Below are 24,364 nucleotides of genomic sequence, written 5' to 3'. Positions count from 1 at the left end.
TCAGCCAGCAGCGCTGTCCTCCTCCTGGCCTCTCCGGGGCTCGTTCTATTTCAGACTTTGGTCCGGCACTATCACCTGCTCCTGTGGCGTGCTGTCCTTTCCTATGAGACAAACTCTCTGAAGGGGAGATGTTATGCGATGTAGCACACAAACATATGCATGCATGCATCTTATATATTTCCATCTCCTATGCTTGCTGTGAGACTCCTGTGAGTCGGGACCCAAAAGCACGTAGGACATTGTACAAGACACGAGTCACTTCTGGAATATCTACATCTATGTATATCTCTATTTGTATGGGGTGGACCCTGGGGCTTGTGCTCTCTCTCTCTCTCTCTCTCTCTCTCTCTCTCTCTCTCTCTCTCTCTCTCTCTCTCTCTCATTTGGCTTTTTCCACTCAAGGGCTGGCACTCTACCACTTGAGACATGCTGCCACTTCCAGCTTTTTAGTGGTTAGTTGGGGATAAGAGTCTCAGGGGTTTGTGTCTCTGGGCTAGCTTCGAATGGCAATCGTGGTATCTTAGCCTCCTCCTGAGTAGCTAAGATTACAGTTCTGAGCTCTCAGTGCCCAGCCTTTGTATTTCTTTCCATGGTGTGTGTGCTTATGGACATGAAGCTCAGTCTGTTTTAGGTGTTTAGGGTACAGTGATGATGATTGGGATCATGCTGGTAACTTTCGGACTCGGTTTCTCCTGGTTTGAAATTATTGTGTGTGAGATCTAGTCCTTGAAGCCATAATTAATCTATGTGATTAGGGAGAACTGTTCTATATCCTTTCCTGCAAGGGGTGATGTTTAAGGATTTGAAGAAGGTGGTCTTTATAACCTTCCAACATCTTGTGTTATTCAGGGGTCATTGAATTTCCATTATGTATGTATGTTTAATTCATATATATGTACGCATATATATATATATATATATATTCATCCACCCATCTCTCTGTCTATCTGAATTAGCAATGTTCTAGGCATCATAATCCCGCACAAATCTCTAATTTCTGCAACCTTCACATTTTAAAAAAAGGACATCGAGGAAGTATGTAGCTATTGTTTACATTTTTTCCAAACTATAAATGCTAGCCACTTTGTAAGCTTTATACAAACCCAATTAATGAAAGATTTAAGCTTTTAATTATGTTAAGTATTTTATGACATCAATATTCAGGAACTATTTATTCATTCCTTGGTATTCAAATCACAGTTCAGACATTCTAAGAAGGATTGATGGGGATTAATCAAAAAATATTTCTTAGAAAAGAAACGATAGAAATGTGGTTGGAAGATTCTTTGAAATGTTGGCTTCGTCCATTACAGAGAGCTCTGCCAATTCATTTTGTTACTAGAGAGACAAAGCTCTCATTACCCTCTGACCTGAATTCATTTCAGAATCTATCTGATTTATTTCAGTCACTGAATTTGACCATATTAGAACAATTACAGTTCAACTAATGACAAGGTGTACCTTTATGTTTTCCCAGTTCCTCAAAGTTTCAGTTGAATTTGAGTATGACAATGATATTTGAATATGGGATTTGGTTCTTAGCTATTACTTTCACAAGCAGAGGTAAGGTTCTATTCCTTCCTCTGACAAAAGTTTTCATACTTTTTAAGTCAGATGACTGTGGTTGAGAGGTGGAGAAAAGAAAGTTCTGTTGTAATTCAAATGAAATTATGGAGAATATAAGAAGAAGAAAATCTGCTACTTCCTGAGGTTCCAAGATCAAAATGAAGTTGTGGGCTGGGAATATGGCCTAGTGGCAAGAGTGCTTGCCTCCTACACATGAAGCTCTGGGTTCAATTCCCCAGCACCACATATATGGAAAACAGCCAGAAGGGGCGCTGTGGCTCAGGTGGCAGAGTGCTAGCCTTGAGCGGGAAGAAGCCAGGGATGGTGCTCAGGCCCTGAGTCCAAGGCCCAGGACTGGCAAAAAAAAAAAAAAAAAATGAAGTGTGTTTCCCAGAACTCAACCTGCATCTATCCAAAAACAGCTCTATAAACAAGGATGAGAATAGATTTGTTATGTAAGAGGCACACATTAAATTCAAGAGGAAAGGAGAGATTGTCACTGGGAAACACAGCTTTCTGTCTTCCTCTCCACAGTCTGTAAACTGACCTGAATCCCACAGGCCTTGCTTCTGTTCTTCTCATCACCCAAGAAGAATTGCATAGCTGTTCAAAAGTGAATCACTACCAAGTCCCGTGTCTTCTGTTTGTCCTAACATTTCCTATTGCTTCCATTTTCTGTTTTTCAAATTTACTATCTACTAATGGTGCCTTATTTTCAGTACTTCTATCTAAGAAATTTCCCAAACTATTACTTTATCATACCCCCTTTCACTTCCCAATCTCGCATGGTGGTCTAACATCTTGTGGTTGTTCACGAAGCCTGGGGATTCTGTACTATTATTAAATCTTCGATTTCATTCACAGCCATGGGGTTTGTGTGTGAGTGAACAGTGCTTTTATTTAAGACAGGGAACTTCTGACTCAGCTGAATACAATCATCCTCAAAGTAGTACTTCTTTTTGTCCTAATTTGACCAAGGAGCTCTTTTTATACCACCCACTGGCAATACACTCACTTTCTAGAGTCCCCGAGCGAATACAATCTTCCTTCCTGCATTATTTGATATACCTTTGATGGCCCTTAAGATCAGTCTCTGCCTTCGATTGTAGACTCTTCTCCTCTTCAAGACAATTCCTCTGACCTTGTCCTCTATTTTTCAACTCTTTCAAACAATTTGAAGTCTGTAAGCATGCCTCTCTCTCATATCTGTTCTGTCTTTGGGAACTCCCTCCCCTTGTTCTTTCTTCTCCTCTTCGGTAGTAATTCTTGTGAGGCAAATTCAGTGTTGCTGCCATTTCTTCTGGATCACCATTCTGAATTTTTCAGTTGTGGTCACATACCTTGCCTTTGTGCCAACTTAGGATCTTTTACCTCACAACCCACTTAACAGGGGTCCGTGTTTCTCAGGTGAATCCAATACCATTTATTTTGAGATAATAACTTACTGAAATTCATTTTGCCCTGTGAGAAGCAAGCAGTATTATTCACCTGTTTGAAATAATAAGAGATAAAGAAGAGGAAAGTGCTACCGTGAAAAATCACTCTGGAAATTCTGCACAGTGTTATTGAAAGGGAGCAAATAAAAATGATTTTTTAAAAAGATTTTTAGCGCGGAGGAATGGAAGAGTAGAATGATGTGGCCATCTGGTTTTGACAGGAGGTAAAATGTCTGTATTTAGAATGCTGAGATATCTATAGGGCATCCACGAATAGCTGTAGAGGAAGCATTCAGGATTCGAGAAGTGGGTCTCATAAAAGAAAATCAGAGCAAGTAAACAAAAATCAGGTTTCATCATCCTGAACACATCATTGAAGCCACCGTCCGGAGAAATGTGGTTTGCTGAGGATATAAAAGCAAGAGGAGAAGAAAATGGTCTTGGTATTTTAGCAAAGATCAAGCACAGAAGCATTTATGAAGGATGCTAAAAGTGCTGGTGGAGTAGGGGAGAAAAGTTTCAAGGAGTTTCAGTGGCCCTGAACCTAAAAGAAGGATTTTTTTTCCCCTAAGGGAGAAAAGTGTGGTTGTGGTGTGTTTTTTTTTCCTCAGGTTATTTATTGACCTAGATTGGTAAGATGTGGGATATCAACACAGAAAAAGCAAAGAGCTACTTTGTGCCTTTGTTTGAAAAGCGTCATCCCTCAAAAAAAAATCACATATATCATAAATTTATTGTTGAAACTCTACCTTCAGGTCATCGGCAAATTCCCCTTAAATGCGTGCCTATTGTCATAAAGCCCCTCCTATTTTTATGTAAGGAAGCATAAAATTCTAGAATGATTGCATTCAGGCTTGTGTGCAATTTTGTGAAATTTTAAAAAAAAATGATAGATTTTAAAACTTCACAAGGGCAATTATACAACACAATATTCTTAGACTCAGCTATGCATCTCTTGAAGGAAAAATTGGTGCCGTTAAATGAAAACATAAAGTTCTTGACATTTATGGTTGACTATTGAGCTTAGCCGACTCGAGAAATATTGTATTCATATTTCCCAAAGCTACAAATTGCAGATTTCTTAAATTAAAAAAAGCTAAATTCTGATTTCTGAAAGTACATTCAAAGCAACGATCTGACCTTTATGTACTTTTTAAAAAAAATTCTTGAGTAACTGTGGGGTTACACATTTTCAGCACACAGATATAATAAAAGCAATAGCAACTGCAATATAACAATCTCTGCTGGAATTGATTCTCCATTTTGCTTATTGAAAGTATTTGCCTTTTGCAATGATTGTTCCTTGCATTGTGGACATGCGTCATAGACACGCATCAAGCTGCTTCTGTTAGCATGTTGGTTTTTATTTCTGTTGTATTCTCCTTCTGGTAGCAGAGTGTGTGGGAAAACTCATGGGTGTGGATGAGATTCATAGTGTTGCCAGAAGCAATTTGAAATCGGCTAGGCAGAAGCACAGAACCTATTTTTTTTTCCCTTGTCCATCTTGTCTGATCCAGAAAATGTTTGCATTAACTCTCATTCTCTGCTGGAAGCACTACTTTATTATGACTCAGTGGATCAATATTCACCGAGAAGCAGGAACTATGATAGGTAGGCTGACAACTGTGTGAAAGGCCTCATTGGTTTAAGTGGAAATGAGGTCGCTTTGTGAGACTTACTTTCTTTTCTTTCTTCTTCTTCCCTCTCTCTCCCTTTCTCTCTCTCCCTTTTTCTCTTTCCCATTCTCTCTCTCTCTCTCTCTCTCTCTCTCCCTCTCTCTCTGTCTCTCTTTCTTTTTTACCAGGAAGGTCAATCTAGAACTTTCTATTGTACATCATAAATAGAAATAAGATGGAGATAAGCAGAACAAACCGATGTGGTGTTTTCCCCATCCTCCCTATCTTCTGCTTGTACATTTTCCTGACTATCTTGGTTATACTTTCTGGAAATTCGGGGGTAAATTCCCTCTTGGCAAAACCAGAAGCATAGTGGCTGGACTTCCTTTTCAAATCTAGCCTCACTAGTGGTTTGCAATTGGACAAGATATTTCTTTTTCTATGTGGGTGATGAAAAAATCAAGCCTATTGTCAATTTGGAATTCAAATTTACAACCATGTCTAAAATCAGATTAATAGGTAGAGTCATTTAGAAATTTAAAAAAATCACTTAGTAGTGTTACGTTTGCATTCACTGTTTCAACACAATATCTAAAAAGCAAATATATTGACATTTCATTTTGTTGTATCACCCAAGGCAGAGAAATCAGTTAAAACACAGGCAAAAAAAATAAACCAAGGGTAATTCAAAATACTTAGATGTGTGTGATTATCTGGCACAAACTCATGCTAGTTAAATAATTTGTGACATTAATTTCACAATAGCATTATTCCCTCTATGTTTTTCATGAAATCTTAACCTTCATGTGTTCCTCTCATTATTTTTCATAAACCAGGGACCAGATGGAGCTAGCTGGGGTGCATGGTATTAGAGGAAGCAATTCATTGTGTAGCAAACAGGTCTACGAGTGAAAGCATTTCTGGAATTGAATGTATGCAAGGGGAATATTTTACCTACTGGCCTTGAATTCTAAATTCTATTTGCATACCACTTTGCCATGCCAGTGTAGAATATTACATCTATTTAAGCCAACAGGGAGCATCTATATAACTACATATGTTGATGCCTATCTCTGCATAGTTTGAACCCCAAATCACTGCTGTATCCAATAAATTCTGAGTAATGTGTGTATGTCATTGTGTCAATGTTATCATATAGCAAAATGCTTTTGCTATTGTATATACATTGCCTTCAGATTACTGCCTATATCTGCCTGCAAATACCATTATTCCTGACGATTCATATATAGCTTCAGAAGATCATAATTTTTCAACATGTCAACTTGTGTACACAGTGCATTGTGAGCAGTGCTAGCCTGTCTATCAATCTCTACCATTCCCATCTATCCCAACCCCACTCTTCTCCCATGTTTGTAAGTCCCATTTTCACATAGGGCCAGGGACTATTCTGACTGTATTCACCTACTGTTCCTCTCTCTATTCATCTAACCCTCCCTTTCAGACCCCACTCTCCTCAGTTCCCTGATAATAATTTTGATAAAATGCCTGTCATTTAAAAGGGGTTATGTCAATGGAAATCTACCCCCGCATATACTATACTTTCATCACTTTGATTGTGCATATATATGTATGGTCCTGTATGTGTTTCTATACATGTTTTATGCATGCACACACATACATATCTGTACATACATACATACCCATATATGCATATATATCACATTTGCCAGCTATATATCTGACAAGGGGCTAGAAAAATCAATGTAGAGGAGCTCAAAGAAAGAAAAGCCCCAAAGACTCAACAATAACTCAATTAATAAATCAGCACAGGACCTAAGTAAACACTTCTCAGAAGAAGAAGTAAAAATAGCCAGTAAGTACATAAAGAAATATTCAACATCCCTGGCCATAAAGGAAATGTAAATCAAAACAAGGTTGCAATTTTATTTCACACCAATAAGATTGGCCACCATCAAGAATACAAACCATAACAAATGCAGGCACGGCTTCAGAGGGAAAAAGAAACCCTACTACATTGTTAGTGAGCATGTCAATTAGTGCCAACACTGTGGAATGCAGTATGGGGATTCCTCAAAAAATGAAAAACGAAACCTACCTTATGATCCAGCGATGCCACTCCTGGCATTTACTCAAAAGATCAAAAGTGAGAATACAATAAAGATACTTTCACATCCATGCACATTGCTATGTGAGTCGCCATAATCAACAATTATGAAAACAGCCCAGATGCCCTACAACCATTGAATGGATCAAGTGAATGTGATCCACTTATCTGATCTATCTATCTATCTATCTATCTATCTATCTATCTACCTGTGTGTCTATAAAATATATATGATAATTTACAGAAAATGTGATATATTTCAATCAAACACTATGTCTGTCTATATATGAAATACAGAATGATAAGAAATGTGACATATTTCCCTATCTATCTATCTATCCATCTATCTATCTATCTATCTATCTATTTATCTATCTATCTATCTATCTATGCTGTCTATTTTTTTCTATCCATCTATCTCTATCTACAATCATAATGTATATACAAGGCACAACCAACAACTGAGGATGTTGGGCACCCAAAGAAGAGTGCTCCTATGGATACTGTAAATATCTTAGAGCAGTGTTTACAGCATTGTATCAGTTCTTCAGCTCTGACATACTGGTCAGTGTGATTTTCCAAGGTCAAGTCCACACCTCTGAGTCTGAAGGTCAGTCAGCAGTTAATGAATAACATGAATGTGCCACCTGTTTTTCACCTTTGGCAAAATCATGGGTTTGAGATGGTGACCTGGGATGCACACTCCTGTGGCAGTCAGTCCCTGACTCAGTTGCTAAGAGGATCTTTTCTGCCTTGAAACTACATAGCTGCTACCAATTTTTTTTCTAGTCCTGGGGATTAAACTCAGCGCATGGATGTTATCCCTGAGCTTTTTTGTTCAAGGTTAACTCTTTACCACTTGACCCACAGCTCCTCTTCCGGCTTTTTACTGTTTAATTAGAGATGAGAGTTTCACAGACTTTCCTGCCCAGGCTGGTTTCAAACCTCAATGCTCAGATCTCAGTCTCCTGAATAGCTGGGATTACAGGCTTGAGCCACTGGTGCCCTGCTAAGTGTGATAACCTTCAAGTGTTGCTCCTACCTTAAAATCCTTGTGCCTATCTCCCAGTGAGTCTGTATTTATTGTGCAACAGTTTCTCCTCAGCTACTTATGTCTCATTAGGTAGATAAATTGAAAACAATGATCTGTCAAAGAAATGTGTACTGGGTTGAATTACATGGATAGGGAAGACTTTTCTTCAAGAGGACTGCAGTAGAGGTTGATTATCTTGCAATAGTTGGGTGGGGGCCTCCGCCTCAGTTCCTTCGCAACAAGTCCATTGAAGCACAGATGAGCTGGTGGAAATGTACTGGAGGATGCTCTGTGTGTGTGTGTGTATTTGTGAGCTAGCCAGGGTGATCAGGCCATCTGCTTGCTAATTGGAGTTTACGGAAGTTAGTCACGAAGCCTCCCACAGAATCTGGAAGATAGAGACTTTACCTTTCTTCTGTTTAAAAAATGGCTTTGGTTGGGTTGGAGTTTGAACTCAGGGCCTTATACTTACTAGGCAGGCACTCTACCACTTGAGTCACATTCCAGCCCCAAAGACCTTCAGTCCAAGGGATTTTTTAACCTTTCTTCACAATTATATTCCAAAGGAGTGAGAAAGGATATTTTCTTGGTTATAGAGCTAGCAAGAGGCTGGATGAAGGTTTGTACCTGAAGGGACAGAGAATTTTCTAATAATATGTTATATAGGGGAAATGCTCCAAGAATAGAGAAGCCAGGAGCCTACAGCTGGGGAGAAAGCTTCTTTAAAGTTTAATCAAGTGGAGAACAGACATTAAGATTTTTTTTAGAGAATATATATATATACATATATATGTGTGTGTTTATATATGTGTGTATGTACATATATACACACACATACACACATATGTTATATATCACATATATCTATCTATATGTGTAGATCTATCTATCTATCTATCTATCTATCTATCTATCTATCTATCTATCTATCTGTCCTGCTGCCTGTAATACAACCATTGTGATGCGTTACAGGCATCCCAGACTGAATTTACCAAATTTGTAAGCTTGGAGAGAAATTCCTCTCATTAATGAGCAGTATGGCACTTTCTTAGTATGTTTAAGCTTTGTTACAAATTGGGGAAATGTTAACTGATTGAATCAGTCAGAGGCACACAGAGCTGCTTCTCTGCTTTCCATTCTTCTTTCCCAGCCAGGCTCACCTTTGCAGCCACATTCTGTTGGACACAGTAGAGTGACTGCAGTTTGTTGACCCAGAAGAGTGATAGGAGGATATTTGGCCCATGACAGCTTATCATCTCAGTCTGGCTGGGGAAGATAAAAAAAAAAAAGAAGGTAGAGAAACAAAAAAAATGTTCTTTAAACCTCTGGGATATTGCCAGTATGTTCTCTCTGATGCATGATGTCATTTACTGAAATGACCTGTCTCACTATAATAAATCTAAATGGAAACTTCTAGACAAGTATTATAATGGGCTTGGAAAGCAAAACACGGGCAGCTTTTGGTCACTATCTGAAATACTCAGCATCATTTTTTTTTCACACACTGATAATTTGAATGAAATAAAACCTGGCATGATAAAAAAAAACACAAACATCTAAATATGAAACACAGCATTAGGTCTTTCTGTAACTTAATTGTAACCTTCTGGAGGAAATTTCCCTGGCATAAAAATTGCAAACTAAATATATACATCAAAATTTGACGGAACAGAGGGGAAGATGTAAATATTTACTTTCTAATCCACTGAATTATTAAAGATTTTAGAAATGTTTGATCTGGTAAGACAAGAAATAGGACTGAAAGTTGATCTGCCAATTTACTGGGAGGGGGATTGGGAGGGGACAAACTGACTGGCATCGAAGAACTCAACCCTGAGAGAATTTAGCGAGGTATTATTAATTTAGAGTCTTGCTGGGGAGATGAGGTGAAAAAACAGTCATTTTTTTTTTTCATTTTCACCAGGAATTTCAAACACAAAGCAATAGGTACATCTCGGAGATATAGTTTACAAGTGGTTACACTATGACTGGAAGGCAGTTGCTTGTCTCTGTGCGTATTGTGGGTGCGTGGATCCCAGCCAGATGTTGAGATTTTTTTTTAAACTGGAGAACATTATTGAAAAATACTGTGCTATGAAGAAAAGGATTCTGGGATTTCCATCAGTTTAGCACACATTCCATCTTTGCACTAGTCTGTGTGAATTCATACACATCTACACAGCTACCATCCCATTTTGTTGCTTTGGGAAGGAATTGCATTGGTGTGGCGTTTAATGCAGTGGTCAGTCATGGAATACTAGGAAGCCAAGGTGGCTGTGCCTTCTAGGTTTGTGTAAACACACTCAATGATTGTACAAGGATGCAATTGTGTAGTGACTCATTCCTTAGAATGTCTCCCTCCTGGTAAGTGACTCCGAGTGCATTTCCTTAGTACACGCTCTGGACCAGATGACGATTTCTGGCTCTATGAGGCTTCTATTTCAGTGAGACAAGACAGACAACCAATACACAGAGTCAACATTTGTATGGATTTTTATAATAAACATATAATAAATAATATAACCAATCATGTGCTGTGTGAAGCATTGGCGATTTCTGGGGCAACTTGGGTGGTGGAGATTGGGAACATCACGGATCAAAGCTAGAGTAGGCAACAGTGTTTTTGAGACATCATCTCAAGCACTGTAGGACGGACCTAGTGATGTACTTCTCTCATCCCAGCTACAGGGAGGAGGATTGTGGTGCGTGCTTGCCCAAACATAAATGGAAGACCCTAGTTACAAAAACAATTAAAGCAAAAAGGGAAAATAATGAATGCACAAAGGGCTGGGGATGTAGCGTAAGTCGTAGAGTAGCTGCCTAGTGAGTTCAAGCACCGTGCGCTCATGACTGTCCGAAGTGCTAGGCGCTATGCAACTCCACATCTGAGAACATTATTGAAAATCCTGTGCTGAGCTGAGGCTCACGATGTCCCGATGCCTGCATCTCAGCCTCTCGGCATCCACGGCCAAAGAGGTTCTTCTGCAGTGGTCCCGACTGCATCCTGGAATCACACCGCCGGCCCGACTCACGTCCATCTCGCTTGTGCACCAGGGCAGGCAATGCCAGGATTTGAGAGTGCACACGAGAAAACACCCATCGACACCCCAGCCAGACAGTCTTGTATTTCTTCTGGCAAAAGAAAAGATGGGCGTGGGTGAAAATACAAAGCTGTTAGCGCTGTTCTGGGGCTAACACGGACCAGGTAATGGAACCAGATAAATAACAGCGCCATGCTCTTTCTCTTTTTTTACATTATTTGTGATTTACTGTCAAGATCAGAATGATTCTGGCCAACTTAGACTCTTGAGGAAATCGAGATAAAATCATTTTGAACAACAAAAAATGTAATTATCTTGGAGGAGCCTCCCTATGACAATTCTAATTAAACCAATTATTTCCTGGGATGTTGATGCCCCGGTGGAATAGAAGTGCCATTCAATGAGCACTTGTGTTTTATGCCCTTGAATATTTGTGTCCTTTTAATACATATATATTATATACATGAATGAATGTATATATATAGCAGTACTAGGATTTGAACTCAGGGCCTCCCATTTGCTCGGCAAGTAATGTACCACTTGACCCATGCCTCATCCTTTGTTATTTTAGTTTTAGTTTTGTTTTTGTTTTTTTTGGATAGAGTCTTGTGCTTTTGCCCAGGTCACCTTGGACCACGATCTTCATACCTATACCTAACAGTAGCTCTGATTACAGGTTCATGCCACCATTCCCAATTGGTTGGTTGACATGGTGTCTCACTAACCTTGGGCCCAGTTGACCTTGAACTGTCATCTTGAGCTCTACCTCCCTAGTAGCTGAGATTACAGGCTTGTCCCCCCCCACCCCATATCCAGCCCACATCTGTGCCCAAGTATATTTGTAATGTCTTGAGAATGAAATGTGATTACCCCTTCCTTTGTAGTTCCTACTTGTTCACACATTACCTTGACTGATCATCAGAAATATCTGCCATGCTTTGTTGTTTTTTTGTAGTGGGATTTGAACTCAGGGCCTCACATTTGCTAGGCAGATGCTCAACCGCCAAGCCATGCCTCTGGGCCTTTTGCACTGATACTTTTCCCCAGGTGCATGTCTGGATGTCTGGATGGTGATCTGCCCCTTGTCGGCTTCCATTGTAGCATGATAGGCATGTACCACCATTCCCAGCTTCTCCCACTGGACTTCTGTGCCTGGGATGGCCTAGAACCATGATCTTCTTCATCTTGGCCCTCAACGTAGCCATGTGGACAGGCACCTGCCACTCATCTCCCTGTTGATGGAGAAAGAGTCGTGTGTACACACCCAGGTTAGCCTCAAACCCTATGGAGAAGGCGACTCATGAATATAACCCAGGCTGGTCTCAAACTTCGATCCTCTTGATCATTATAACATCTCAAGCAGCTAGGGTTACAGTCAGGAGCTTGAGTCTCTGCTTTCCATCATACCACTTTAAATATTATTAGGGGCTTGACATGATTTTTTACTCACATTTTAAGTCTTCACCAAGTGTACTTCATCCTTTCACTTTTCTGAAACTATAAGATGTACCTCCGTGACCAGCATTAAATATTGGTGATATCTAGCAAGAAGCTAGTTATATGAAATTTAAACATAATTCAGCCAGCCAGGTTGACTTAGAAAGCACCTAGTATGTTATTTGCATGTATTATTGTGATAAAAAGTATCAACACAAGGTAAGGAGAGTTGTAATTACTCCAGGGGGAGCAATTCCCCAAAGAATGAAAAAGGTAGTAAATTTTTTTTTTTTGTAATGTCAGTAATTTCTCGGCTATGATAAAATCATGTGTACATTATCGGGAAAATGTATACATTGTCTATAAATATTTTTAAGTTTTATTTGAAGATGTATGAAAGTACATTTTATCTCAGTAGGTACTCTTCATAGTGAGGTTCAATATGTCACATACAAATTCTGGTAATGTGCTTAAGGATGGCCTACAGAGTGCAGAGTTAGTGCTTTTTATTTTTGTCAGTTGTGGGGCTTGAACTCAGGGCCTGGTTGCTGACCCTGAGCTTTTTTACTCAAGGCTAGAGCTTTACCACTTAGAGCCACAGCTCTGCTTCTGGTTTTCTGGTGGTTGATTGGGGTAAGAGTCTTACAGACTTTCCCGCCAGGCTGGTTTGGAACTATTATCCTCAGACCTCAGTCTCCTGAGTAGCTAGGGTTGTAGCCGTGAGCCACCGCTCCCTGGTGAATGCAGAGTTTTAAAGTTAGTTTTTCTCTCTTTATAACTCATAACCACGTATACTCCAGAAGTGGGTCTCTCCGAAATCTGATGATTAAAAGTGGATCAAAGAGGTGCTGTATTGTGCGACCATTCCGTCACTAAGTCCTTCCAGTGAGCACACCTCTTTGTTGGAAGTCAATAGCAAGAATAATTGTTTCACAACTCAAAGTTACAGCTTCCATCCGCTCTCAAGCTTGCTGCCAGTGAGTGTAATCAATAGGTACTTCACATGCTGTTAAGAATTTAATTCTCATGCCCAAGCTATCACAGTGAAGAGTCTTCCGAATGGGGAAGATGGTTTTTAAAATTGCAACGTGAAAAGTTAAGAATGGTTTCCATTTCAATAGATGCAGGACATTGTATTATGCTATATCTCAGTACCAAGGCCGAGAAGAAGAAAGAATAAAATGGATGGGACAGAGGAAAGGAACCTGTGACGGGAGACAATGCAAGGGAGGGACAAGACTCTTGTTTGTGTTTGTGGCTTAAGTATTCGGCACCATGGAATAGATGGAGTGGGGAAAAGACACTCCTTCGGTTCCTGGGTATTGGTTTACTGTGATGCTGAATAGATTACCATATTAAAAGCACATTAAGGACAAATAACACTTGACTAGCCGCTGAAAGGTTTACTTAATAAACAAAGTAAAGAATTTCTTGTGGGATTTTATTTATGGTAATTCAGAGCTTCTAATTGGCTGGAGGCAACCATTCCTTTTGCCATTAAAAAAAGAACTATCTGATGGCCTGTCTCCAGGAAGCTAGACGCTGGTGGTGCCCATTGGGGTGGTCCAGTATCACCCCACCACCATCGCCATCGCCCTTACCTGTCACCAAAGGCTGCTGAGACCTGTCCATTTACCCACCATCTATCAACTCATCGTCATCTATGTTCTACCGACCTGTCTAGCATCTATCTGTGTATCTATCTGCCGGATGTCTATGTGTGTATCTATCTTTGTATAATATCTCTATCTATCTAATCTATCTATCTGTCTATCTATCTATCTATCTATCTATCTATCTATCTATCTATCTATCTATCTATCTATCTATCTGTCTGTCTGTCTATCCATCCATGTGTCTCTGTGTATCTACCTGTCTGTGTGTACCTCTGTCTGTCTGTCTTTGTTATCCATCTGTGTGTCTGTGTATCTATTTATGTATCTATCATCTGTCTGCCCATCACCTGTGTATCTGTCTGTATTTGTGATCTGTCTAGTACGATCTCTAACTAATCATATCTATCTATATCTACCTCTGAGTGTCTATATATAGAGATGTATGTACATATGTATATATGTATCTATCATCTATGTATCTTTGTATCCTCGATCCATATGTGTGTCTAGATATCTATTTATGTATCTATCATCTATCTTTGTATCTGTTATCTATGTATCTACATATCTATGTATTTATGGTATGTCTATTATCTATCTGTCATTCTGTCTATGTATCTGTCATCTTTCTATTAACTATCATCAGTATCTATCCATCCATCCATCCATCCATCCATCCATCCGTCTATGTATCTATTATCTTTTTATTAACTATCATCAATATCTATCTAGCATCTATTTTCTCTCTCTCTCTCTCTCTCCTATTTTCCACACTGCCATCCCCCGTCCTTTAAGCATGAGCATGCGCACTCTCTCCCGTGTGCCTCCCATGCACAGCTGCAGAGACGCAGAGCTTTAAACCCCACAGGAATCTCAGGATTCCCTGTGGCTGACTCCTCCTGCTGAAATTAACTTGGTTCAGCCTAGGAGCGTTTGAATTGCCATTACTTTATCAGTGTACCTTGTTAATGACATAGCTTCATTTGCATACCAGTGGTGCCTTTTCACCACAGGTAAGAAATTGAAATGTTCAAGGTCAATTAACTGCGAGTGCTTGCGGCGCTGGCGGGGGCTGCCTCTGGAGTGGCTCGGGACAGAGGGCGCGGCCAGGGAACCTTCTGCTTCCCCCAGATGAGCGGCGATCATCTTATCTTCACCCTCTAGGATTCCCTTTTCCTTACTGGGCCTCCCTCTGGTTGCTTTTTAAATACTGGTCTATAAAAACCACAACTTAAATACTGGCCTACAAAACCAGACAGCAATGCTGGAGAGATAGCACCAATTCCAGGTAAGAACGAGTCGCATCCTCAGTATTGATTTCAAGTCATTCAAATTAGCTAGGAAGCAAAATGATCAGCGTCTTCTCCCCCTCAGAGGTACAAGATGGTAGAGATTAAGTCCTACAAGTAGAACTCAGTTATGATGGTAACTGTCTGCAGGTGCTACTCTTTGCTAACTTTCCAAGGCTAAAAAAAAAAGATGATAAAAATTGCCAGGTGCCAGGGACTCACACCTGTAATTCTAGCTACTCAGGAGGCTGAGACTTGAGGATCCAGGCTCAAAGCAGCCTAGGCAGACAAATCTGTGCAACCCTTATCTCCAACTAACCAGGAAAAGACTGGAAGTGGAGGTGTGGCTCAAGTGGTAGAGCACCAGCCTTGAACAAAAAGCTAAACAAGAGCATAAAGCCCTCAGTTCAAGACCTAGGACAGCTAAGCCCCCCTCCCCTAACAAAAATTCATCCTGCACCAGTGGCTCATACCTACACACTACTCCTAGCTACTCTGAAGGCTGAGATCTAAGGATTGTGGTTCAAAGCCAGCCAAGGTCACCCAGAACCGATGGCCTCCCGACAGGCTCCTTTGCTTACCATAGGGCTCAGATCTACTCTACTCTAAACAAGGTAGATAGAGCGGCCCAACCCAGAGGCAAGCTCTTCAGGGGTAAATACGGAGAGAATTCAAAGGGAAAACACACTAAAATTGCAATGCATAGAAATATCCTGGCTCCCTAAAGGAAGGCATTTTAATTTTAGTAGATGAAGTGGAATATACTTTATTTCTTTATTTTTCTGGTCATGGAGGCTTTAACTCAGGGCCTCCTGCTTGCTAGGCAGGGGCTGGAGCCCTTGCGCCACACCCCCTGTCCTTTTACTTTTAGTTTCTTTGTCAGACAGGCTCTTGTCCTTTTGCCTCCCACTGAAATCCTCCTCCCTGGGCTTTCACAGTATGTGGTGTAACTGTCATAAAGCACCACTCTAGCAAGATAAGGCCTCATTCATTCACTTCCCCCAACCCTAGCTGGCCTTGAACCGTGACCCTCCTATCTCTGCCTCCAGTATAGCTGGGATTATAAGTATGAACCGCTATGCCTGGTGAGATACACTCTGAACCGTAATGCACATTAGGGGAAAGGGAATTTGGAAAAGTACCCATTTCTCAAAGACAATGCAGTAAATAACATGAAGAATCTTCACTGGGATGCCGGAGGGCTTCAGGAGAACGCCAACAAATGGAGGACATGGTGACCATTTCTTTGACAAATACTATTTTGAGCCAGATGAGTTTCCCTTCGTGAGTGACTGGTTACACACACACCTCAACCACGTCCTATGCGTGGCCGGTTTGCAAAGGTGGTTGTGTTTAATAACTGAACACTTTGCAACTATCTCTGACATAGCGTTGCCAGCCATCTCCAAGCAACCATTTTCTCTTCCTTGCCCCATGGCGCTGCACATCTGTAATCATCAGTGCATTATTTCAAACATACTTTTTTGATGTGTTCCCCCTCGTGAAGACAGACTGGCTTTCCCGGTTCCCAGCACGGTCCTTTATCTCCTTCTCTAAGAAGTCTAATCAGGGACAAAGGTCGTCTGCTAGTTTTACCAGTATGGGAAGGCATTTCTTTATATCTGTCCCTGGGCACTGGGATCAAAGGATTGATTGTGACTTGGGGCATGAGGGTGAAGCTGTTTGCTCCAAGTGTTGATGAGACTGTTCACATGGTCTCCTGTTTCTGCTTTCACAAAAGGAGCCGGCGGCTGGTCTCCCCTGGTGTCCAATAAATACCAGTGGTTGCAGATTGACCTTGGAGAGAGAATGGAGGTCACCTCTGTGGCCACCCAAGGCGGTTATGGGAGCTCCAACTGGGTGACCAGCTATCTTCTGATGTTCAGCGACAGCGGCCGGAACTGGAAACAGTACCGACAGGAAGACAGCATCTGGGTATGTCTCTTTGATGAAAGCCACCAACTCCCAGGGAAAGAACCATTAACCCCTTAAAGTATGTAGATACTGAATCTCCAGAATGTGGAAACATTCACTTTCTGCATTCTTTTGGCAGTCAGTACTGGGATGTTGTGAACTCAAGGCCTTGTGCTTGCTTAGGTTGGTGCTTTACTACCTGAGCCATGCCTCCGGCCCTGACTTTTGCTGGTTATTTTGGAGATGGGGGGGGGGTTAGCAAACTTTTCTTCCTCGCATGGCTTTGAGCAAGGATCTTTTAGACCTCAGCTTCCTGAGAAGCTAGGATGACAGGAAAGAGCCACGCACCCATCAACTTTAAGAACATTTTCTAAGAGAAAATGTGGTAAATATTTACTGTTTGGCATGGTACAGGGTTAATTTGTAAAGAAAAAGACAAATTTATAAAGTCTTCAGAAATAGATACAAGTCCTGTCAGTCCAATAAGTAGTGTAGAAACATACTAAGTAGGTAAGACTTGTGTAAAAAGGTTAGGTTTTATGAAATAATAAGGGTTGTTTTGGGTAGTGTTTAGAGATAGTCAAAATAATATCTTTTATGATTTCTTCTGAAGACTGGGGGTTCCTGGAACTCTGTTCCTTGAATATAGGGTTGTGTTTGGAGTTAATTTAATATACATATATTAATAAGATATATATACGTGCATATAAATACCTTAGTATGCATGGTATGTGTATAGTCTATAGGTAGAATATATACATATATAATGTATAGCATATAGTATAATAGCATCATAAAGTTATATAAAGTATATAAATTACATATGTACCTTTATCTATTCTTTTTGAAGTATGTAAATTGTAGTATTGTCATAGGAAGGCAATGTTCATAAGACAAGACTAGGAGAGAGGCAGTCATATATATGTATTATAATACATATATACTATATGCTATTATATACTGTATATGTATTATAATACTATATAACATACGTACATGTATGTATTATACAGATATCGATTTGTATAGTATATGTATGTATATATATGTGTGTGTGTATGTATTTGTAGTTGACTGAATGCATATAAATACTTGATGGACAAAGGAAGCTAAAAGGAGTTTACTTGATGATAAAGAGAAGCATTTTTTGTTAGTGTGGAAAAGCATTTGTTTGGGTCTTCTGTGAGCCAGGGAAAACACACTGCAATCAAAGAACTATTTTTCCCCCTCTGGCTGAGCTTGTGAAACTAGAGAAAATGAGTAACTTAATGAAGCATTATTCTTAGCACACAGATAATTTGGAAGCCTATTTGGGCACAGAATGATCATTTTCTCTGACCTGCCAATTGCCTCTTTTTTTTTTCTTAACTTCCCAGAACTCTGTTATCCATGATAAACTCATTGAAGAAATGGAATGTGATTCACTCACCTTTGCAACTGGGAAGCTCTTGGTGGCCATTCAGTGGGTGTTTATTGATGTAAATTGAATTGAGAAGAGGTAGCCAGTCTTTCTCTGGGGAGAACCGTGGGTTGGAAGGAGTTGCCTACAAGCATTTTTAAAGAAAAACTGCTTTAAAATCAAAATGAAATCAAAACCTGTGTAGTAGAATGAAAACCTAACTCCACCCTTCCAACTAAATGTGATGGTTGAGCTAATTCTATGAGAACCATTCAAAGTTAGAGCTAAAACAATTAGTAATCATGAACCAATAACAATGAAAGCTTAATGAGGTATTTACTTTAACTACTTTAACTAGGTGTTTGGGTTATCTTTTACTCATTTTTTTTTTTGTAAATTAAGCATTGGATTTTAAACTAGAGAAGTCGTGACTAATGCCTGCTAATACTTAGTGGGGCTAATTAAAATGTATGTTCTTGCTGCTTTTTTTTCCAAAAGCAATAAATCTACCATCAGAATTGCTATTACTGTATTTCTGTTCAATAGGCTTGGGGAAAGTCAGACCTAGGCATTTCCAATTGCTTCTTTTTGTTCTCTTGTTGGAATTCTGTTAAAGATGAAGTGTTCAGGGTAAATTAGTGGCTTGGTAATATTTTTAATTATCTAAACCAATAAAAGTAAAGCAAGAGCATCGATCATGATGCAGTTTGGGCAGTGCTGTTTGAATGTAGGAAATCTGTGCGCTTCTACCCCGTCTACCTTCTTGAGCTTGAACTAGCTGCAGATAAAGGCAGTGCCTCCCGGACAGTCCCTGGCATACTGTAGACAAATATTAAATATTCATGGGAGGAATGAATGGAGCCCGAAAAATATGAAGAAATGAAGAAGGTTCTGGGATGCTGTGCAGTGTGAAGAATTTAACCCTTTGTCACATTTTACAAATGTGTTCTTCCCAACTTGTTTTGTTTCTTGGTGCCCAGTTTTTGTTTTTCTCTAGCTATAATGGGATGTATGGCAATTATACGAAACATGCCAATTTCTTTTAAGAGCTTCACAGTCTGTTTTGGATGATATAAATCTACAAAAGAGGGTTAGGAAACCTATTTAGAAATCTGCAAGTACTTGGTAGAAAGGGAAATAAAACCTAAGTGCTGTCGATTTGGGAGGAAACACTATAAAACAAATCAACATGGAGGGAAAGTTTCGATGTGGGTTCTTTAATTTTCCCTTCTTTTGACCCTATGTCTCTTCACTAAAGAGAGCAATGGCTCCTCCATCTCTGTAAGAATTAACAGAAATCCTTTTTGCTTCTTATCATTATTCTTTAAGAAGAAAACCAACATGCCTTACTTATTATTTAGATAGGTCACTTAATAGACATAGAAAACTTGACAGGTAGGTGATGTATTTAAAGAACACATTAAAACACATTTCTTCAGCATAAAATTTATAGCCTTATATTCATAAAATGTGAGTTATACGAAGTACTTTGCTGTGAAAACATACCTTATGAGAATGTAGAAAATGCGAACCCCTGAAATTGCTCCTGTTAAATTGAAGGCAAAATAAAATCCCTCAATATCCTGAATAACAGCACCCAAAATCGACTCTTTGCAGCCAGTTTCTTATAAGTGATGGGAAAAAGTAAATGCAAGGTATAATTTTCACTCATTTAAGAACAATTTAGGAACAATTGTGGGAATATCATGAAACCAGTAACTTAGAAACCATTTTAAGTAGATCAACATGGGAAAAACACCCAAGATTTCTCATACTCTACATACTACAAAGCAAGAGATAGTCCCCATCTTATAAATTGTTTAAGTAAACATGATTGTTAAATGCGAGAATAGGTTTTTTCCCCCTCCCTTTTCTTTGTGAACTTCAGATGCATCTGGATGTTCAAACACAAACACTTATGGCATTTCTAAAGTTGGTAGATGTTGGTTTGTGTGTGTGTGTGTGTGGTTATGGGGCTTGAACTCAGGGCCTGGGAGCTGTCTGTGAGCTCTTTCTGCTCAAGGACAGCGTCACTTCCACTTTGGGGTGGTTAATTGGAGATAAGAGTCTCATGGGGACATTTCTGCCAAGTCTGGCTTTAAACCTTAATCCTCAGATCTCAGCCTCCTGAGTAGCTAGGATGATAGGTGTGAGCCACAGCTCCAGGTTCATCATTGTAGCAGTGATTTGGGCTCAGGATTGACATTTTAATTAAGGGATTGAGTGGATGGCACTGAGCTGCAAGTTTATGGAGACTGAGAAAGGCAAGGAGGGAGGCAGGCACCACAGCCGCGAGCTCAGAACAGCCGATGAGGTCCAGCTGTGCTGAATAAAGTCCGAGAGATGGAATCAGGGGTGCACGTGGCCACATGGAGAAGCCTGGGTGGATGCGACCCCACAGATGAGGGATGTACCCTTTCCCCTCCGCCATTCCTTTGGCTCCACGAAGCTGGTAGTGAGGAAGTGTCCTAGAGGATGCTTGCCGACTCTGTTCTCATCCACAGTTGCATCTCATTTAGTCCAAGTCCAGGTTATATCTGCAGTTTGAACTTGCACTGTGTTTTGGTTTGATTCATTGTCGATAAACTTGACAGGGATTCTTGGTTCAGTATCAAACACACTGTCTTAGATCCAGTGTGTTTCTGTACATTTCTGGTCTTGGGGGTTGAACTCAGAGCCTGGGTGCTCTCCTTGTTCTTTTCTTTTTTCTTTCTTCTTTATTTTTTCCCCCGCTCAAAGCTAGTGTCCTACCACTTGAAACACAGCTCCACTTTGGCTTTTGGGTGATTCATTGGAGATAAGAGGTTCACAGACTTTCCAGCCTGACCTGCCTTGGAACCATCATCCTCAGATCTCCGGCTCCTGAGTAGCTAGGATTACTGGCATGCAGCAGAAGTTGTTGTTGTTGTTGTTGTTTTAAGTAGAATGGTGCTATCCTTAATAGTTGATGCATCTGGTCCTTTGTTATTCATCAACATATAAGGTGGCTCTGAGCACAGATTTGCTTCCTGTATGGCACAGTGGTGTTGCTCTGGATCCCAACCAATGTTTTGCAGATGAGCCGCTGGGGCTGCTCTCTGCTGGGAACTGGGCAGAACGGCCTATAGGGTGGATTAGTTCTCATCTGTGGTCACATCTGGCATGAGGTTGGGTGTGTGAAGCTCAGCTGAATTCTTCTAGAAAGGTTGTGCTTGGCAGGCAGACCCGACGCCTCTGTCTCTGGCATAGTGTGTGGACAAGTTCCTTTTTACAGTACAACTCAAATCTCAGATGCCTAATGGATGCTCCAAAGACATTCACCCAAGTTCCTTGCAGTTTTCTACTTCTCTTCTGGGCCATTGTCTTTAGTCCTCCTTGCCCCCAAAGCTTCAACTCCTCCTTCCAGCCCAGGGTCCTCCAACCGCAATGAAGCCCCTTGCCAGTCCCTCCAGCCTCCCCCCACTTTTCCAGTTATCACTCAGCTCTCTAGGGAATCACTAATGATCAGTGCCATCTGCCAATAGTGTTCTTTTCAGGGAACCTCTTGGAATTATTTCGCATAGTTTGCCTAACTTTAATCAACTGAATTTCCGACTCATACATATATTTTCATTCCATTTCAATTCTAGTTAGATGCTGGGCTCTGTTCCAAATGATGAACCTTGACATCAGCAAATGTCCAAATACCCCAGACTAAAATTTATATCAGGCATCTATCTTTATTAAAAAGCATATCCTTGTCTTCATGGAGGCTGTTGATTCATGGAGGGGAGCTTGATACTCTGTGTAAGTAGCAAATGTGGTTTAGAATAGACACAAATGATACCATTGGAGTACATGAGAAAATATTCTTCTTCCGAAGACTTATTTAAAAATCCATAATGCCTACTAATCGGCTGGTTTACAATGCAGATTCCTGTCGGCACTGAAGATGGGCTGTACTTCTGGTATTTTGTGTCCTATGGAAAAGAAATATACTTACTCATCAGAACAAGGATTTGACCATTTCCAGTGCTCTCTTGAGAAAACACACCTCTAAGTTGACCTTGTCTCAAATGATGTCTTTGTATTATTATATGCTGCAGAGGTGTTTATGGAGAATAATTCTCTGAGTTACCGAAGATGGAGGACAGGTGTTGAGAAGGAGCCACGGGACTGAGAGGAGAAAAGTAGGAAGTGAAGATCACCTGAGCCCCACCCACACCGAGGTGTCCATACAGCAAAAGGAATTGGAGTTGACTTGTATTCTGCAAATGAAATTTTTACTTGGCGTCGAGCCCCCTCTCTTCCTCTTTGTATTTCCTTATTGTTATTATTAATCTCTCCCACTGAAAGCTTGTCTCCCTTTTAGAGCCTTGAATATTTTAAGTACTTAATAATAGGATTCTTTTTCAATAAGAAAGAGAAGAGAAAAATTGCTGGAGCAATGAAAAGATATCCTTAGGGAACAATAGCTTTATTACAATATGTCAGGCTCATCAAGAGCAGGCCGGGAAGTATCGGCATCAGGAGGAGAAAAAAAAATACTCTTGTATTTATTTTAGCAAATTTGTAGAAAGTTCTAGAAAATTATCTCAAGAGCTCCAAAGCTATTATGGCAATACCAACTCCATCATTGCAACCTGAAATAATAAAAGGTTAAAAAAAAAAAGAAACAAAAACTCCCCACCCACAAACAATTCAATATGTCACTTTGGAAATGGATTTTTTCAATCTGTAGATCAGAACAAATACATGAATTAATTAAGTTCACAGTGATATTTGTGCTCTCTTTAAAAAACCTACACGTCAGCGGTGACAGGTAAATATTGAAATTTCTCCAAATTGGAAAGAAATTGTTCAGTTTAGTCCCTTTGTTCCTGTAAAATCAAACTCTTTGGATACGTGTGCATAGAAATGTTGAATTTTTATACAGGTACTCTTACTTTCATTTTTTTTCTTACTTTCTTAATTGACGTTTCCAAAACCTCTTGGCTTTTGAAGATTTCATCTATTTGAGTTGAATTAAGCCTATACTTGGCTATGGCACAACTGTGTCTAAAAATTATTTTTTCACTAATAAGAAAGCAAAATTTGTATGATTTGAAGTTATATATATCTATATATAGAGATCAACCTACCTACCTACTCTCTCTCTCTCTTTCTATTTTTTTAATCCATCTAATATTCCTTCTATTACATCCTACCTTAGACATTGCATAGAATTTTGCACTGGATTTTTTGTTATGTGGGAAACCTAGGTAACTTTGCATGTTCTACCATAGTATAGAACACACTTGTCTCTTGCCTCTGCTCTAGGAAACGTTTTGGTGAATCTAGGCCTCCTCTCTCCTTTTCCCCTCCCCCTCCCCTTTCTTGTCTTTTCTCACCTTCTCCAGTCACTGGAACTCACTAGGTCCATCATGGAAACGTAGTCAGTGACTGTACCTGTGACCTTATGTCAGGGTAGGAAACGCTGTCTGTCCACATGGTCTTCTTCTACAGGCTTCTATGGCTTCTAGTAGCTTTGTGTAACTGGTCACCCCACTCCCACTGTCCCTCCCAGCTAAGAGGGATTCGTGTCATGGAATGTCAAATCAAGGTCCACTCAAAGTCTGGGACTGACTGCAGGAGACACAGGAAGAGACGGAAGGCTGAGGTGACAGACAGCCTTTCTCACCTCTGTGATGAGACAGCATGCAGCCACTTTGGGCCACCCTGAATTCGATGCTCTACTTTGAATGTTGCAGCCAGAGCTTTCACCCTAATAACCGCAAAGCTGTCTCATCATTCCTCTGGGGGGTATCGTATCTAGTACTCATGCCTCTGGTCCCAAAGGAACTGGCAATGAACCAAGCTGTAGCAAGGTCTTTTGAGTGGCTTCCTGGCTTGTACTCCTGATGTGGTAGCTACGTTGCACACATCACTTCTAATCACTGTGACTGATCTTACTTAGTTCTGACCAGGACAGTA

The 24,364-nt window shown here is 40.2% G+C and overlaps 1 protein-coding gene across 8 annotated transcripts in view; it reads left to right on the top strand.

Moving 5' to 3' along the window:
- Positions 1–24,364, top strand: part of Cntnap4 (contactin associated protein family member 4) — a 238,675-nt gene that overhangs the window by 68,322 nt on the left and 145,989 nt on the right. For 5 of the 8 annotated variants that reach the window (XM_048355091.1, XM_048355093.1, XM_048355094.1 and 2 more), the window contains exon 3: positions 16,862–17,055. In XM_048355091.1, coding sequence (XP_048211048.1) covers positions 16,862–17,055 — 194 coding nt within the window. Of the gene's footprint in view, positions 1–16,861; positions 17,056–24,364 lie in introns of those variants that run through there. The other 3 variants (XM_048355096.1, XM_048355095.1, XM_048355089.1) reach the window with 2 other exon arrangements.

The sequence above is a fragment of the Perognathus longimembris genome, chromosome 10 (assembly GCF_023159225.1).
Source record: "Perognathus longimembris pacificus isolate PPM17 chromosome 10, ASM2315922v1, whole genome shotgun sequence".
NCBI lineage: Eukaryota > Metazoa > Chordata > Mammalia > Rodentia > Heteromyidae > Perognathus > Perognathus longimembris.
Note: the sequence above shows the minus strand (reverse complement) of the source record. Positions and strands in the feature narration are given on the sequence as shown.